Source organism: Canis lupus, chromosome 35 (assembly GCF_011100685.1).
Source record: "Canis lupus familiaris isolate Mischka breed German Shepherd chromosome 35, alternate assembly UU_Cfam_GSD_1.0, whole genome shotgun sequence".
Classification (NCBI taxonomy): domain Eukaryota; kingdom Metazoa; phylum Chordata; class Mammalia; order Carnivora; family Canidae; genus Canis; species Canis lupus.
In genome coordinates, this window is record NC_049256.1 from 20,201,027 (window position 1) to 20,220,330 (window position 19,304).

General features: G+C 41.4%; 1 protein-coding gene across 3 annotated transcripts in view; it reads right to left on the reverse strand.

The window, feature by feature from the left end:
- MBOAT1 (membrane bound O-acyltransferase domain containing 1) overlaps positions 1-19,304 on the reverse strand; it is a 115,026-nt gene that overhangs the window by 75,818 nt on the left and 19,904 nt on the right. Inside the window, exon 1 of one of the 3 annotated variants that reach the window (XM_038584264.1) lies at positions 18,577-18,627. The exons of the other annotated variants lie outside the window; for them this stretch is intronic. Within the exon in view, the coding sequence (XP_038440192.1) occupies positions 18,577-18,612 (36 nt within the window). The 5' untranslated portion in view covers positions 18,613-18,627. Of the gene's footprint in view, positions 1-18,576; positions 18,628-19,304 lie in introns of those variants that run through there. 3 annotated transcript variants of the gene reach the window in all.

Sequence of the window (19,304 nt, forward strand, 5' to 3'; positions counted from 1 at the left end):
GAACTGTGCTTCTCTCTTACATGCCCCCTCCCAAACAGAACCAATCTCACTCTATTAATTCTACCTTCTAAATCTATCTTAAATCTGCATGTTCCCCTCTCCACATCTACCTTAATTCAGGCCACCATTCATTTCAACTCAACAATTTCCAACAGCCACTTGCTAATCTCCCTACCTCTGATCTTGTCCATCCCTCCCTCCCCTCCTCTGCAGTCCTTTGATTGTAGCTTAGAGGTCACCTCCTCTAGGAAGCCTTCCCTTCTCCTGCTCCCACTACACCTTCAGCTTCCACAATCACATCACTTCTTGTGCTCTGTTCTAAAGATCTCATTACCTGGACCAATAGATTCAAGAAGGCAGAGGTAACATCTATCCATCCTGTTGATCAATGTATGCATAGTGCCTGCTGTATATTAGGTTCTCAACAGTACAATGAATGAATGAAAGAAGAATGAATGGTATGCTCAGGAGCTAGGGGGTGAGTGGTCAGAGTGTTAAGAGAATACGAAAAGGTAGATAAAGGCAGGACAGAGAAAAGGTGAGAAAAGCTAAGAAAAGGCTCTGAAGACTATGCTTATTTTTTATTCTATAAGGAACATAGTGTCATACCTCTGCTAAGGCATTCAGAAAATGTTTACTGGAAGGCATTTTTGAGATTACAAGAATGTTTTGGAGCTATGAATGACTTCAAGAAGTGCTTTTCTTTAAGTTCCAAGTGTTAATTCTTCAAATTATTGACTCTTGATTTCAGCTCAGGTCATTATCTTAGGGTTGGAGATCAAGCCCCACATGAGGCTCTGCACAAGGCATGGAGCCTGCTTAAGATCCTCGCTTTCCTTCTCTCTCTGCCCCTCCCCCAACCCCCACTCCCGCAGGCGTGCAGATGTGCATGCTCTTCCTCTCTAAAAAAACAAAAACAAAACAAAACAAAACAAAAAAATACCACAACTTAATGGAAACATGTCATCAGAAATGATTAATGACTAATTTTGGAAAATATCTGAAAGAGTCAAAATACATTTTGCTGTTCATAAACAGGAGGACACAAAAGAGATTTAAAACTGTTTGACTTAGAGACGGACCAGAAATTGGACAACTGTTTAAGTCTGAGTACTACATGCAGAGCTAGGCAGTGCTGGTAAATATTTAGGAATCCTGGGTTTAAAATATAGAGAAATGGGGATCCCTGGGTGGCGCAGCGGTTTGGCGCCCGCCTTTGGCCCAGGGCGCGATCCTGGAGACCTGGGATCGAATCCCACATCGGGGTCCCGGTGCATGGAGCCTGCTTCTCCCTCGGCCTGTGTCTCTGTCTCTCTCTCTCTCTCTCTCTCTCTGTGACTATCATAAATAAATAAAAATTGAAAAAAAAATACTTTAAAATATAGAGAAATGATAAAGACAAAAATGTTGGGGATGGCATATAAATAAGAAGGGAAAAGACAAAAAGTATATGGTAATGGTCGCTTCTTGCCGCATCACTCTAGAACTCAGAATTGACAGCACAAACAATTAAGACTCTTGACAAAATCCGATTGTTTCTCCAATAGTATGTGAGGCTCTCATGGACAGAAACCTATTGGCTTGTTACTTTTTGGATCCCTGGCACCTAGTACAGCGCCTGGCACATAAGAATTTAATCTCTGTAGAATGAATGAATGTACAACTATTTAGATGGAATTAATACAATCCAAACCTAATGGTAAAGAAGAAAAGAGATGTATAGAAGAAAACTGAAATAAATCCAAGGGAAAAAGGGGGGAATATACAGATAGCTACAGCAGGCCTCACTCAATGGCTCCCACTTCTGGTGGTTCCAAAGAAGGACTCCAACTAGTTCTTTTCCCTTCTGTGCTTTCCAGTAGGTCATAGGCTATTTGGGCAAATGCAAAATTATACTCAGGCTTTACTGATTGGAAAACTGCCTGATTTCTTGTTTTTTCTCTAGACCTGAAAAGCAAAGACAGTTCTAACCCGGTGTTCTCACCACTCCACCTACCTCTTCTCAATGCCCAAGGGACAGTCCTGAGCAAACACAGCATGGACCAGGCTGTGGGTGAAGTTCCTGCTTCCCTCATCCCATGGGCCAACCTCCACAGGCTGCCTGTAAGGCCCCAGTAGCCCTCAGCCAGCCACTTACTGGAGCCTCTATGAATTCAAATGAAAAGCAAGACTAATAATAACGGTCAGTTTTCTGTAAAGGTTTATAAATTTTATATAAAATACAGGGTTTGAAGGGACTTAAAAAAATGGTAGCACACTAAACAAGTCTGTGATGGCACTGATTGCAGTTCTTGTGGTGCACTCCAGACCCATCATGGTGCAAGGAATATGTACACATAGGAGCAACATGCATGGAGCAGCAGTGTGCATGGCTATCAACGGGACACCTCTTCCAGGTGGCATCATTGCACTTGCTCTTGTCTCAAAAAATGAGCTTCATGATACAGTGCAGAGCTGTTGGGCATGCCTAGAGAAAAATCTAAGACAACAGAGGGAGAAGTGAGGGGTAAAAGCAGTACTGGGGGCCCAGGTACCCAGGCCACCAATCTATAGAAGCTCCAGGTGGCCACTGCTGGAGTTACACAGCACAATGGCACTGCTGTGTGCAATCCGGTGGGATGCATCAGGGCTCCAGAAGGAAGAACTGCTTCTTGTGAGTAGCTTGAAGAAATCAAGACCTGCAAACAGTTCCACTCATGGAACCCACACCAACTAAAAATAATATCAACTAACCAATTACAGACAATTTTCAAAGCAAAAAGTTACTATTGTCAAAAGTCCTTTAATTTCCATTTTCACATCTGGCATGATGGACCCATGGCAGAACAGAGGTGGTGACATTCATAAGAGGCAAATTAATTCACCTTGGATATATTATTTACTAAGACAGTCAAGAAAGTTACAGTAAAGCCATTTTCTGTTAAGTTCTGAAATGCACAATGAAGACTTCTGTAGGCAAGGAGGGGAAAGAGAGAAAGCATCAAAACACAATTCCTTCCCCAACACCTGATCCCCTTTAAGGGCTCACAACAAATTTTTCTTTAATTAATAAAAATAATATAGGAAGAAAAGCCCAAGGCAAGAAACTATCTTTAGCCCAGTCACTGCTTCCTCTTAAGTGGAGAATTTAAGCTTAGGCTCTTATGTGACATTTTTATTTTCCTCTTCGAGAGAAATTTAAGAAAAAAAAAATATCACGTGTTGTAAGACATAGGCACAATTGCAACACACATCAAGGAGCCCAATAGCATCATAAAGGTTGTTGCAAGAGTTAATTTTGGAGTTTGCCTGCAAGGGCATGTGTTTTTGGGTTTTGTTTATTTTAGAATTAATATGGTGCAGTGTTGTGGTTGAAAGTACAGCCTGGGGTCTCTCCAGATCCAGATTTTGTATCCACCCACTACTTATTAATGTCTTCATTCATAGACATAAGCCCTCCCACTTTAGGATGGTTGCGAGGTTTTAGTGAATTAATATATATGTAAGACATTAATGTCTAGAATAGCACTGGCAAATCCAAGGACTCATTATTATTATCATCATCATAAGTTATTTTTACTTTATAAATAGCTAAGTTTTTTTTAAAGTTGAGAGTTTAAACAGTCAGAAAATAAGACCCAAAGGAGATTAGAGCATTTATGATCAGTTTTTTACTCCATTTCAAAGCCAATAAGGAGGTATGGCCTCACAATTATTAATTTTAAAGATGGGTTGAACTTAGGGGCACCTGGTGGCTCAGTGGTTGAGCATCTGCCTTTGGCTCAGGTCATCATCCCAGGGTCCTGGAATCGAGTCCCACATTGGGTTCCCCACAGGGACCCTGCCTATGTCTCTGTCTCTCTCTCTGTGTCTCTCATGAATAAATAAAATCTTTATTAAAAAAGAAAAAAAGATGGGTTGAACTGGACAGTTGACAAGTGATTTCATACATAGCAAACACTAAAAAATTTTTTACAGCCTAACCTACCATCAAGAATTACCTTCCCATACCTGGATGAAAACACTAATGAAGACCCCAACTGTTGGCGTTTCAACAATTAAAAAGTCACCTTTTGCCAGTTCATTGGGCTTTGGCCTTCAGGAATTTAAATATTTTCTCTCATTTCATTATTTTAAGCAGCAAACGGGGGGGGGGGTGTTCAGATCTGCCTTGGGGATGCTATCATAACAAAGGTAACTATTTTTTAAAAATCCACCAAGCCGTATAGATATATATGGACAATAAAGTGAAGCACAAAGATTTTTCACAAAACTTGGCAAATGTTTCTAATTATCCTAAAATGTTGGCTATCGCTAAAACTTTTTCTCACTTTTGTTTGATTCCCACCAAAGTACTACTTGCCTGCCAGCACCTCTACCACCTCAACTTCCTTATTCCCTCTTTTCTGATATCAGATTCTCTAAGTCCCTGATGGCAGAAGGAATGACAATTGGGCAGATGTGAGCAGGCACTCAGTGTCACTCACGGAACCCATGCCCTGCAAGCTCACAGTTGAGCATTAAAGGTAATCTGTCCCAACATGGAGGGAAAAGTCCTGTGGGTTTTACCTGTAACCCCTCAGTCCTCCAGAGTCTATAATTTAGCTTTTGCAGTGGTATAAACTTTAAAAAGAACTCTACTCACCTTGCAACCCCACTAAGCCAAGATGCCATTTCCTCCTCCTGTGGTGTTTTTTTTCTATTTATGTTTTACTTGTGAATTGGGCCATTTGACAGTATAAGGCAGCAGTTACTGCCTATTGCTGCTAGTTCTCAGGGATATAAAATCTATGGGGAAGAGGAGGCTGAAGGGTACCTGCACATAATGAAACAGGAAGGTTCCTAAAATTCGTACAGAATGTGCACACAGTCACAACTTGTTTATTCAATGAATACACTCCTAGGCCACCCCCAGATGATACCCTTTCCCTCTACAGTGAACGCTGAGCTTGCTATGGCTACCTACTACTAGGAAGAGACCATCACTGCAATCCTTATCAAGTAGCTAATGCCACAAAAACATCCCCGGGTTATAAAAGCATCACAGAATTCTGGGAAATAAGTACTTAAAAATAAATAGGTATCTTAGATTTGATGGCCCTTCCAAGTACATGTGGAATCAGAGTGAGGCTATCCATTCCCTAACCCCAGACAGGACACTGACTAGCTCTGTGACAGGCTAAACGTGGGCTGCAGTCAACGTCTATTATGTATGAAACATCAGGCAACTCAAGTCATCTGAGGGCCTCAGCTTTCTGAGGCCATCAGGAGGTCACATCGATGATCCATGATTTCCTTTCTAACTCAGAAATTCCCATAAATGATTCTAACACTTTTGTTGGGATCAAGTGACTTAGCTTACGGGAGCAGGTGGATTGTCATCTGCCAGCTAATGATTAATTAGTTCACTTCATGTAAAAGCACTGGTAACCACACAGACAGCATGAGAAATAAATACATTGCACTGTCACCAACATAATGAGTGGAGCTAGGCTATCCCACCAGTCACTGTTCCTCAAAGTTCAGCTCACCAAACATACACTGGATGTTCAGCTGGTAACAGGGACTTGCCAAGAGTTAGAGTAAAGAAAAAAAAAAAATCAGGGGCACGTGGGTAGCTCAGTCAGTTAAGCATTCAACTCTTAATCTCAGTTCAGGTCTTGATCTCAGGGTCCTGGCTCAACATGTTTTGTTAAAAAAAAAAAAAAAAAATTCTATAAGAACTAGGGAGAGGCAAACGCTGAGTCTCCCCCTTCCCTCTGGCTCATGTGGGCCAACTGCACCCATCATGTCATGTCTTGTACCTGAAGTATCCATGGACTGGTCCTCTTCACTAGTAGCCTGTGTTCTCCTTCAAGAGAGGAGCCTTACCTGGTTGACCTTAGCATCGCCCAGAAAGCAGACACTCCTTGGGCTCTTTCAATAAACATCTGAGGTAGCTTGATAGCCTCCAACCTGCTTCAGTTTTCCCCTATTCCTCTCCCAATCACATCCAATCACCCTAGCTCTTTCTGGATCTCTTGCCCATCATTCCTCACACAGCTCTGCAATTTATTCACTCTATCAATCTCTCTGAGATGCCCCAGTGCAGACTCTCAGATAGACCTCAAGGGCACTCACTAACCTCTTCTCGTTCTAACAAGCACCACTGGCCATGGACTGTCTACACCCTACTCCCCCACCCATACAGAATCGCTGCTCTGATTTCTTTGCTAACTAAATTCAAGAGTTGTCTGCAGTTGGTGAATCTGCCAACAAAATTCCGCTTTGAGCTGCCCTAAACATTACATGAATTTCTGGCCTTTAAATAGATTTTCTGGCTTTTAAACACGGCACCTACTCTCCCTTCTACCACTTAACAAGTACCAATGATTTGTTACTTTTTTTTCCAAAATAAAAACACACCATGTATCCATGGACAAGTGAATATAAAGAAAACTTCATTTAATAAATGGCATCCCTTCTGTAAACCTGTAAAATATTTTCAAACTAGAGGCACCAAAAGGCTTAATTAGAACTTACTTTTTTTTTTTTTTTTTTGCAGTGAAGAAAGGCAATTTGCTATTTATTTATTTATTGGTATGGCACCACCCAGGAGAATGGGGAGCTAATGATCAAAAGCCCTGAACTCCCTGGTGGGTTGCAGGTGAGAGTTTTTTGTTCTTGTGTTTTCTTTTTGTTTTTATTTTGTTGTGTTGTTGGTGGTGGTTGTTCCTCATCATGGTAAATGTTCTCTTTAATCCCCATCACCTATTTTAGCTATACCCTCACCTACCTCCCTTCTGGTAACCATCAGTTTGTTCTCTATAGTTAAGAGTCAGTTCTTGGTTCGTCTTTCTCTTTTTTTCCTGTTGTTCATTTGTTTTGTTTCTGAAATTTCACATATGAATTATATCATCTGGTATTTATCTTTTACTAACTTAGTTCACTTACATTGCTTAGTATAATACTCTCTCATTCTATTCATGTTGTTGCAAATAGCAAGATTTCATTCTTTTTTATGGCTGAGTAATATTTCACTATATATAGTAGAATATTATATATATTATATATATAGTGGAATATTTTACATAATATATATCTTTATCTTTACCCATTCATCATTTGATGGCTGCTTTCATTGTTTGTCAATTATAAATAATGCCATAAATAATATATTCCTTTGAATTAGTGCTTTTGTATTTTTGGGGTAAATACCTAGTAGTGTGGTTGCTAGATCACAAGGTAGTTCTATTTTTAATTTTTTGAGGAACTTCAATACTGTTTTCCTCAGTAGTTACACCAGTTTGCCTTCCCACCAACAATGCACAAAGTTTCCTTTTTCCTCACAGCCTCGTCAATATTTGTTGTTTCTTGTGGTTTTTATTTTAGCCATTCTGACAGGTGTAAGGAGAGATCTCACTGTAGTTTTGATTTGCATTTGATTTGCATTTGATGATAAGTGATAAGTGATGTTGAACATCTTTTCATGTCTCTGTGGGCCATATGCATGTTTTCCTTGAATAAATGTCTGTTCCTGTCTTTTGCCCAGCTTTTAATTGGATTATTTGGGTTTTGGGTGTTGAGTTACACCAGTTCTTTATATATTTTGGGTACTAACCCTTTATCAGATATGTTACTTGCAAATATCTTCTACCATTCTGTAGGTTGCCTTTTACTTTTGTTGATTGTTTCCTTTGCTGTACAGAGCTTTTTTTTTTTTTTAACATGGTCTCAATAGCTTATTTTTGCTGTTATTCCCTTACCTCAGGAGACATATCTAGAAAAATATTGCTATAGCCTATATCAGAGAAATTACTGTCTATGCTCTATTTAAGGATTTTTATAGTTTAAGGTCTCACATTTAAGTCTTTAATCCTTTTGAGTTTATTTTTCTGTGATGCAGAAGAAAGTGGTCCGGTTTCATTCTTTTGCATGTCCAGTTTTCCCAACATCATTTATTGAAGAGATTGTCTTTTTCCCATTGGATATTCATTCCTCCTTTGTTGACAATTAATTGATCATATAACTGTGGGTTGATTTCTGGATTTTCTTCTATTCCATTAATCTACGTGTCCATTTTTATGACAGTAGCATACTATTTTAATTACTACCACTGTGTAATATAAATTGAAACCTGGACTTGTGATACCTCCAGTTTTGTTTTCTTTTTCAAGATTGCTTTGGCTATGCGAGGTCTTTTGTAGTTCCATACAAATTCTAGGATTGTTTGTTCTTTTTTTTTAAGATTTTATTTATTTATTCATGAGAGACACAGAGAGAGAGAGGCAGAGACACAGGCAGAGGGAGAAGCAGGCTCCATGTAGGGAGCCCAACGTGGGACTCAATCCCGGGTCTCCAGGATCACACCCTGGGCCCAAGGCAGCGCTAAACCGCTGAGTCACCCGGGCTGCCCGGATTGTTTGTTCTTGTTCTATGAAGAATACTGTCAGTATTTTGTTAGGGATTGCATTAAATGTGTAGATTGCTTTGGGTATTATAGACATTTTAACAATATTTGTTGTTCTAACCCATAAGCATAAAATGTCCCTTTCTTTGCATTGTCTCGAATTTCTTTCATTAGTGCTTTATAGTTTCCAGAGTGGAAGTCTTTCACCTCTTTGGTTTATTCCTATGCATCTTTTCTGACCACAATCCTATATAACTAGAAATCAACCATAAGAAAAAAATCTAGAAAGTCCACAAATACATATAACCTACTAAAGCAGGAAGAAATAGGAAACTTGAACAGACCATCACCAGCAATGAAATTGAATCAGTAATCAAAATACTCTCAACAAACAAAAGTCCAGGACCAGACGGCTTCATGGGCAAAATCTACCAAACATTTAAAGAGTTAATACCTATTCTTCTCAAACTGTTACAAAAAATGGAAGAGGAAGGAAAATTTCCAAATTCATTCTACAAGGCCAGCGTTACCCTGATACCAAAACCAGATAAAGACCCTGCCAAAAAAGAGAACTCTAGGCCAATATCTCTCATGAATCAACAAAATATTAGCAAACAAGGGTGACTAGGTTAAGCCTCTGTCTTTGGCTAGGGTCATGATCCCAGAATTCTGGGATTGAGCCCTGCACTGGGCTCCTGCTATGCCTGGGCTCCCGCTATGCGGGGAGTTTGCTTCTCGCTCTCCCTCTGCCGCTCCTCCTGCGTGTGCTCTCCTTCTCGCTCTATCAAATAAATAAATAAAATTTTAAGAAATATGTATTAGCAAGCAGAATCCAATATACATTTTTTAAAAATCATTCACCAGAATCAAGTGGGATTTATTCCTGGGATGCAAAGGTTCTTTAACCTTTGCAAAACAATCAATGTGATATGTCACATCAATAAGAAAAAGGATAAAAACCACTTGCTCATTTCAATAATATAAAAACAGCATTTGACAATGTACATCTATTCATGATAAAAACCCTCAACAAAGTAGGTTTAAAGGAAACATATGTCAACATAATAAAGGCCTTATATGAAAAACCCACAGCAGGGCAGCCCAGGTGGCTCAGCGATTTAGCGCCGCCTTCAGCCTAGAGTGTGATCCTGGAGTCCTGGGACCGAGTCCCAAATCAGGCTCCCTACATGCAGCCTGCTTCTCCCTCTGGCTGTGTCTCTGCCTCTCTCTCTCTGTCTCTTTTATTTTTAAATAAAATCTTTATAAAAAAAAAAAACCCACAGCAAACATCACCCTCAATGACAAAAAACTGAGAGCTTTTCCCCTAAGGTCAGAAGCAAAAACAAGGGTGTCCTCTCTCACTTTTTTTTAAGATTTTATTTATTTTAGAGAGATAAAGGGAGATAGAGCACACAAATGGGAAGTGGCAGAAGGAGAGGGAAAAAGAATCTTAAGCAGACTGCACTGAGCGGGAAGCCTGACACGGGATGGATACCACAACCAGATCATATCTTGAGTCAAAACCAAGAGCCAGGCACTCAACCGACTGCACCACCCAGGTGTCCCTACTCTCACCATTTTTATTCAATAGTACTGGAAATCCTTGCAACACGATGAGACAACCAAAAGAAATAAAGGCATCCAAATTAGTAAGGAAGAAGTAAAACTTCACTATTTGCAGATGACATGATTCTATAGATAGAAAAGAAAACCCTAAAGATTCCATCAAAAAACTCCTAGAACTGAAAAATGAATTTGGTAAAGTTTCAGGCTACAAAATCAATGTACAGAAATCGGTTGCATTCCCATATACCAATAATGAACCAGCAGAAAGTGAAATTAAGAAAATAATCCCACTTATGGGTGCACCCCAAACAATAAAATATCTAGAACTTAAAATTTAAGAATTAAAGGGAAAGGAGAAAAAACCAGTTTGATGTAGCCGAAACTGAGTTTAGTGAGACACACAATTAAAATAGAATAAAGTAGCAAATGATTACCTTGGACCAATCGGCTTTAGGACTAACAGCATGCTAAAAATAGAAACCAGGTGATTTAACCTTGCCTACTTGTCAGCCACCAAAGTACCTGCCTGTTGAGAGCATTTCCCATCTTGGAGGCTGCTACTGACGAATCATGAATGACACTCTGGCAACAAAAGAGGCCACACTGGCCATGGCTGTGGTGATGCCCCTTCCCATGTACTGCCAAAGACAAGGACAGCCAGTGCCCCCCAAAAGGGGCAGGGCTGTCTCAGGTGGAGGAGGAAGCACAATATTGTGTGACCTCTCCTGTCGTCTTCTCCTTTTTAAAAATTCTTTTCTTTCACTCCCTTAGTATCATCCCCCTCCATCCTCTCCTTCTGCTTGCTCCTACTTTATTCTATCTTCTCTTTCTGGCCTTCTCTCTCCCTTCCATCTTCTTCTCTCTTGAACTCAGAAGTAGGTGAAGACATTTACTCAATTAAATAACCCCAGAGAGCTTGGGTGGGTTCAGGCACTGTGCTACTGCTACAATATGCAAAAAATAGCAGGTGCTCTGGTACCAGCCTTCTAGAGAAAGGGCTGTAGCAAGCACAAAAGACCACTCAGGTATGAGGCATCGCGATTCCCCCGCATGTGAGACACGAACCCCATGAGCATCTGAGAGAGCTCACCTCTGCACAGGAACCAGATGTTGAAGGGGTCACGCTAAGTGGATGCTGTGCGTGTAGAGCACAATTAAAGGGTACAGGTACACATATTGACTATCTTAGGCCTTGGCCTATTAAAAGATTATTTTAACTCACCGTGAATTTAAGGAAGGGTTAGCACCACACACATCCTCTGACAGGCAACCTGGTATGATGGCATGGCTTGGGGTTAGGCATCAGGGGGCCCTGGCTGAAGTCCGTGCCCTCCACATAGACCTGGGTGACCCTGAACAAATGACTCAAATTCCTCAGTTTTAAAATGAGAGTACCAGCTCACTTCCAGAGTTTCTAAGAGAATGAGTATTTAATCAAGCCAAAGGTTACTCACATCTTTACAAGCCGAGAACCTCTCCTCCTGGGCTCACATACAATCCAAGACTTCTCTCTAGAACACTGAGCAGAAATCCTCTCTTTTTTTCCCCCTTGCCCTCACTCAGTATGCCCAAAGGAAGGTATGACTGACACTAGGGGGATCCTTCCTTTTTCTAGGGGAGGGAACAGGACCTTGAGGTCCAGACTCCCTCCTGAGATGCCTCCCTAAAGGCTGCTCAGTCTCCCCCACCTCTCGCTGGCCAAGGGGCAACAACATGCTGTTCCACCCCACATTGGTATAAATCAGTTCAATCCAGGTTTTCAGGAGCTACTCCTTAGCCCCAGAGCCGTACTGACATCTCCATGTTAGTTTTTCCAGTATCAAAGCTGATACCTAGCATCCCAGCTGAGACCTGTGAATATTTCTCAATTGATTCCACTCACCCAGGCAAGGGTGAAAATGGAAACCCTTACACGCCAACAGTTTTTGTAACTCTGGAACATAATGGAGAAGTTATTTATCACTGATGGACAAATATTTGGAGAACACAATGGAAAGAACTGGTATTACATTTATCAAAAGAGACAGTACTCTTCAGATATTGAAAATCCCCTGACCTTACCACTTCTGTCCAGAGAGGTGAGGCTATCATTACAGCCATACAGAACTCCCTGTCCTCTGTTCCCCTTTGTTACTCTCTCACTCAAGGTACCTGGCAGGCTGCCCTGTCCTTGAGGCTGGAATGTAACTAAAACAAACCATAATCTAATCCACGATACTATGATCTACCTGGAAAAGATAATGTGTGTACAGAAAGGGGAGGCCTGCAAAGATTCTATTAAACAACAAAAGAAAAAAAAGTTGAGTACGTGAGCACCCTTTGGGGGAACAGGTACCACAACCAGCTGACCCAGGTACAGCCATATGATGCAGCTGGGTCCACCAGCATAGCTCAATCCCCATGACTGTGACGCCCAGACAGCTGACCCCCTTTACGTATGATGAGACTTTAAATTTGCAGGGAAAGTATCTTGTGTAGGATATAAATGGAATGACTAACATCAGTATTTCCATCCTGCATATCTGTTGTATTTGTCATGGTGAATGGATGAAAAGGTATTCTGGTTGGTTGGTGGTATCCAGCTCTGAGCCCCGTCAAGTATAAGTTTCCTAACAAAATCAAGACTATAGACTAATTAGCAAAGCCAAGTACAAGAACTAAATAGCTGTGACCACCAAGTTATTGTTGCCAGCACAGTGCTCCCCAAAAGGCCTCTCACCCAGCTCCAAAATCTTTGACATCACTCCCCCTAAAATCGAAATGTATCTTAGGAACTCAGGGGGTCTCTAGCCAGTAACTCACAGCAAGATGGGCAGGAAGATGCCCCACCTAACATCAGAGAAGCATTCCAGGGGTCTGTACCGGTGCTGGCACTGATGGGGAAGTCTAGCCTGTCTGGCAAAGCCAAGTCTGATGATCACAGCATCCCTGGTCATCTTGCAGATGGGAGGACAGGCAGAGGATGGGACACTGTCAACTGTGACACCATTCACAAAAAGAGGCTAGAGAATACTCGATGGCAACCCAGGGTTGGAAGCGGACACTGGCAGAAAGGCATACAAGGAATGGGCAACCACCCTAGGAAAGCAGGACCCTAGTCACTTAGCCACAGCTGATGGCTGGGCCTTAATCCCTAGATGGATAACTAACACCTGCGTGTCTACAAGACTCCCCAAAATTGGGCGAGCCCTCAATATTACACAGAGGGGGCCATTACCTCTATATTTTAAATTCTGGAGGTGGACTGAGGTATGTTGATCTTCTCTTACTCTACTTGACTCCCAAAGGAAGAAAGCAAGAGAGAGCTGCATTTAACAGTGACTCTTGCTTCACTTTAATGAACAAGGCTGAGAAATACCCAGGAAAAGTAAAATTCCTGAGTATTATCTGGGACTGGCTCTACCTTAAGGTTTCCCAACTTTGCTGGTAGGGATCACCTGGGTTGCTTATTAAATATATCGATTCTTGGGACACCTGGGTGGCTCAGCAGTTGAGCATCTGCCTTCAGCCCAGGGCGTGATCCTGGAGTCCCGGAATCAAGTCTCACATCAGGCTTCCTGCATGGAGCCTGTTTTTCTCTCTCTGCCTATGTCTCTGCCTCTGTGTGTGTGTGTGTGATGAGTAAATAAATAAAATCTTTAATATATATATATATATATATATATATATAGAGAGAGAGAGAGAGAGAGAGAGAGAGAGATTGATTTTCTTGGGGCTGGAAATCCGGGGTTTTTTTTACAAGCATTCCAAGCCATTCCTTATCTTCAGGCAGGTTTGAGAAACAGTTTACTGCACCAAAAATAGCTGAGGAGTGCTTTTTTTAAAGTTCACTTTTGCATGTAATACATCAGTAATTTTTCCTTGTTTGAAAATGTGTTAACCCTACAGACAAGTCCCCTTTGACTTTCCAGTCTTTCCCATCCTCCCAGAGGAGGTATCAGTTTGAAGTGTTTATCTCCCCAAACCTTTTCTTTACATTAAATACAGGTTTCTGTTTTCTTTTTCATAAGTAGGTAGTGCATTGTAGTTATCATGCTACAACTCGCTTTCTTTCCATTCAAAGCTATGTCATGGAGAACTATATTAGTCCATATAGAGCCAACTGCCTTTTTTTTTTTACCTGCTGCATAATATTTCACGGTATGCAATGAGCATGGCTCCTTTAGCAATTCCCTTACTGATGGATATATAGCAGGAGCTTGCAGTTTCTCATTATTGCTCCAGTGAGCATCCCCACCCACGTCTGCTTGTGCACATTTGGAAATATTGAGACGTGAAATTGCTGTGTCAACCCATGCACATTTTTAAATTTTTGTGGATTTTGCCAAAAGCTGTCCTTCAAAGTGGCTCTACCAATTTACACATGGAGAGGAGCTGGTTCTCCACACAGGTGCAGCTGTCTCACAAAAGCACATGGATATGTGTGGCCAAGTGGCGACACCCACTTTCCTCTAGTACTTCCCTTTGGGCATGAACAAGAAGATACTCCTATCACAAAGCTAAATCCCCTCCACCAAAACAACAAAAACAAAAAAACTCCCCAAATTTTGTGGCAATTCATCTGTACATACTCAAACCATCCTGTGTTAAATGAACTGCTTAGAACAATCCAGCCACATCTCTGCCAAGACCTTCAGGTACAGCCCACTCCCTACCATCACCTGACCCCCAATTCCCTACTTCTCCCCCTCCTCTCTCCACCCTCCTACTCCCATCCTTGGACACACATGGTGGACTAGATATCTGCCTCTATGCTACTAGCTCTGTACTACTTATATGTACCTATTATTTTAATTGTCACATGTAACTGCAATTATTTGTTTGTGTGCCTGTATTCCAGTTAGGCTTGAGTTCCCTATAGGCAAGGAACAAGTTTTATTCATCTCTGTAAACCTATTACCTAGGACAGTGCCCAACACAAGAGGGTTAGTAACTTGCCCAAGGTTTCCCAGGCAGTTAATAAACAGCTGTGTCTGACTCCCTGACTTTATCTACTACTTGACATCAATAAACTCTGAGGAGGAAGGAAATGGGGGTAGGAGGGTTGGAATTTGCTGAAAGCTTCAGCACCTGCAGGGATTCCATTCATTCTGCAGGTACTCGATCTTCACCCCACCCCTCTCGGCCTCCTGAATAAGAATCTATAGATTTTCAGTATGATTACAGACATCATCAGTCTTTCTAGATTTACACAAAAGTAAAACCATACAGTATTTGTCTTTGTCTGATTCATCTTATCTAGCATAATATCCTCAAGGTTCATCCATGTTGCTACAAATAGCAGGCTTTCCTTTCCTTTTTTGGCTGAACAACATTCCACTGTTGTGTGTGTGTGTATATGTGTGTGTATCACATTTTCTTTATCCATTCATCCATCAATGGGCACTTAGATTGTTTCCACATCTTAGCTATTATGAACAATGCTGTAATGAATATGGACTGTGAAGATAACTCTTTAAAAGAGTGATTTCATTTCCTCTGTGTATATACTCAGAGGAGAAATTGCTGGATCATAGGGTAGTTCTATTTTTAGTTTTTTTAAGGATCCTCCATGCTGCTGTCCACAGTGGCTACACCAGCACATGGTCCATCTTCAATGGTGCTTCTGGTATACCATCCCCACTCTCCTAAGCACTTAAAAACTCAAGTGCCCTCATTTTCATCATCCTTCCTAAAACCCAAGGTGAGGGAATGAGAAACAGAAAAAGAGGTTGAGAAAGAGAAAAGAAAAGAAAAGAAAAGAAAAGAAAGAAAGAAAAGAAAAGAAAAGAAAAGAAAAGAAAAGAAAAGAAAAGAAAAGAAAAGAAAAGAAAGAAAAGAGAAGAAAGTTTAGTGCACACTCTTTCCTGCCTGACCACTGGTCTGAATCTGGAGTCAAAGATACCAGCCTGAACTGCCACGGCTTTGAGGCAGTACACTGGGACAGCCCTTGGAGAAGTAGCACAAACAGGAATATTCTATCAAAGGTACATCTCAGACAACGTAAAGGGATTTAAACTCTAACTGGGTCTGAGACTTAAGAAAACCACACGAGAAAAAAAGCCATCTACTTTTGAAAGTAAATAAACCAGAAATTCAGAAAAAAACACAGAGCCTTGAGTTATTCCCCAAGATCAATTTCTAGTTAACTGAACAAGTTCCACATTCTGACATGTGGAAAGCTTTAGGCAAAACCTGCAGCCTGTAAACATGGCTATAAAACTATTATTTACCAAGTTGTTTGGAACCATGTACTTCAAATTTAAACATCTTAGAGATAAAAATAACCTCTGTTTATTCCTCTGAAACATCTCTGACCATCACAATTTGCTCATTTCAGATATTAACATAAAGTCCTCCCAAGGACATAAGAGCAAATTCCTAAGCTGTCTGGAATGTTTAAAAACCTGAAACTCCATTTACAGTAAGCATTTAATTCAAAGGTCCAGCCTTCTTACCATGGATACATCTTACTAATTCCAAAGACATGAACAAAGTAGTAAGCCTGCCATACTGGAAAGCACATGAACCCAGTTCTGCCACTAGCTAGTTGGATGTCCTTGGGCAAGTAATCTAATTTCAGTAAGCCTGGATCTTGCTGTCAAATGAGGAAGGAAATAAGATTTATTGTTAGGCTAATCCAGAAAATTTCATAACAAAACATATGTAACATATTTTGCAAAAGTATCTAAATGGCTCTTCCACACACACTTAATGGGAAATGTTCTTTGGGGTGGTCTCTACTGTGGTCCCACAGAACACCCTTTCTTCCTCCCACTTTCCCTGTGAAAACAGTTCCAAATTCCTATTTTTACAAATTTAAAATAGTTTACAAAACCAGAAGAGATCCAGCAATCTCTATCTCTAACAAAGAGGAGTAGGAAAGAGTCACATAACTAAGAGCGACTTCTGGATTAATTAATACGAAAGAGTCATTTCCATTGGTCAGGTCAAGAAAGGAAGAAATTTAACAGAACACTGGTTTTCTCCCTATGTTTGAAAGTAAAATGCGAACACCATATGAAGCGTGAGTAAGAAGCAACCCTGTGAAGAGCACTCAGAGAAAAAGGACTGAGGGGCAGTCAGAGAGGCCTTGGAGTTGAGGAAGAACAAGACATGGTAGGCTGAGAACAATGAACAAACACATACCTGCACATACAGAAGCTGCTCAGCCTGAGAAATACCACGTTGCCTGATTACCATGGTAGACTTGAAATTCCCAAGTGAGCAAAAATTTAGTTAGAACAAGTCCCTCAAGGAGTCAATGCTCAGACAAGCAAACTTTCACACTATACTCAGTATTTATGGTTTGGAAAGTCATGCTTCCTCTTAAAGGCCATCAGCATGTCCCAGGCAGCTCTTGAAGGGTACACTGATTCTTTAAATTCCTAAGAGTCTTAGACTGGGACTTCTTAGGAAATTCAGACTCAGAAAGATCAGGGGTAGGTCCCAGGCATCCCTGTGTTTAAAGAGACGCCCAAGTAATTCCGATGGTGACCACTGTTTGGGAATGAGTGCTGTAAACCACAGATACTGTGAACTGCCCTAGAATGCCTTAAGCCTTTAGGATGCCCTGCGTCTTTGGGACACGGAGCCCATTCTACCTTTTTGATGGCTTCTGTCCACTTCACTCTTTCTGAACAATAAATACTGATAAGTTAGGGTTTTTTAAAGACTATTTATTTTTTTTAAGATTTTATTTACTTATTCATGAGAGACACAAAAAGAGAGAGAGGCAAAGACATAGGCAGAGAGAGAAGCAGGCTCCCTGCAGGGAGCCCAATGTGGGACTCGATCCCGGGACTCCAGGATCATGCCCTGGGCTAAAGGCAGACGCTCAACTGCTCAACGGTTGAGCCACCCAGGCGTCCCTATTTATGTATTAGAGAAAGAGAATGTGTGAGGAGCAGAGAGAGAGAATCCTCAAGCTGACTCCCTGCTGAGCGTGGAGCCTGTCGCAGGGCTCAATCCCAGGATTCCAAGATCATGACCTGAGCTGAAGGCAGACGCTTAACTGATGAGCCACCCAGGAGCCCCTGGTAACTTACTTTTCATATTTTTACCCAAAAACCAAAGCCAGAGCTATTCAGCAGGAGCACCCCTCCTTCCCATCTCCACCGTGAAGTAAGTCAGGCCCAATCCCACTCTCCTGGGTGGAGAAGGGACCTTCTGTCAGTGTCCTCAGCTGGCCTAGTGTTCTCAGATTTAATCTACTGTATACCACCATGTCTGTCAGCTTCTTCTCCCCAGGTTTCAGCTTCACCACTATCTTCAAACATGGACAATTCCCATCTTAAAAAACAAACACCAAACTCCCCCTTGATCCTTCCTGCCATTATGTCTTGTCTCTCTTCCAAAGTCACCAGACTGCTCTCATGAGTGGTCTACACATATGTCCATTTCCTCCCACCTGAGGACCCTGCAACACCCCTCCCATCATCACCCAACCCCAAACTACTAGTCTAAATTACCTTTCCTAGGAACACCTGGGTGGCTCAGTAGTTGAGTGTCTGCCTTCAGTGCAGGGCATGATCCCAGGGTCCTAAGATCAAGTCCCACATAGGGCTCCCCGCAGGGAGCCTGCTTTTCCCTCTGCCTATGTCTCTGCCTGTGTCTCTCATGAATAAATAAAACCTTTTAAAAATAAAAAATAAATAAATTACCTTTTCTAATCTGCCCTTCCTGGCTCCTCTATGCATGCTCAGTGGAAATGCTGGCCAAGGCAAGTCTCTGTGACCTCAGCTTACACCATGCCACCAAGGTCATGCCTTTTCCTGGCTTCCTCTGCCTTCAGATGCTGGTGCTCTCCAAACCTCCATCTTCCCAGCTCTGATCACTCACAGCTCACTTTCCTCCAAAGACATCTCATTTTTGAAAGTCTGCTCTCTTTTTTTTTTTTTTTCTGCTCTCCTCTTAATGTGGCCCAAAGCAGAAGTCACATTGTTTCGCTTTCCTGTCAAACAGTCCCATTCACCCAGATACTCAGAACTCTAAGTGTGTAAGAACTCCACCTTCTTTGTCTCCTGACACCTTTTTCTGCAACCCTATGGGCTTCAGAACTGTGATAGCCCCAAAGCAACCACCACACCAACTTATTTTGCACAACTACTTCATTCCTTTAGGTCTTGAAGCTCTTTCCTTTTAAAGTTTTTAAATGCCAAATGCTATGTTTAAAAAAAAAAGAGAGAGATGTAAAAATTTACAAGTTTCCTTGGCCCTCCCCAATCATCTGGATGACTGTTGAGAAGGTCAAGGTCACTGTGACCACTAGCTACATTTTGGTAACTATCATTCCAGAACTGGAGAGAGAGAGAGAGAGAGAGAGAGAGAGAGAGAGAAAGTATTTTGATTTTTTTTATTTAAATGAGACATGGGATCATAATATACACAT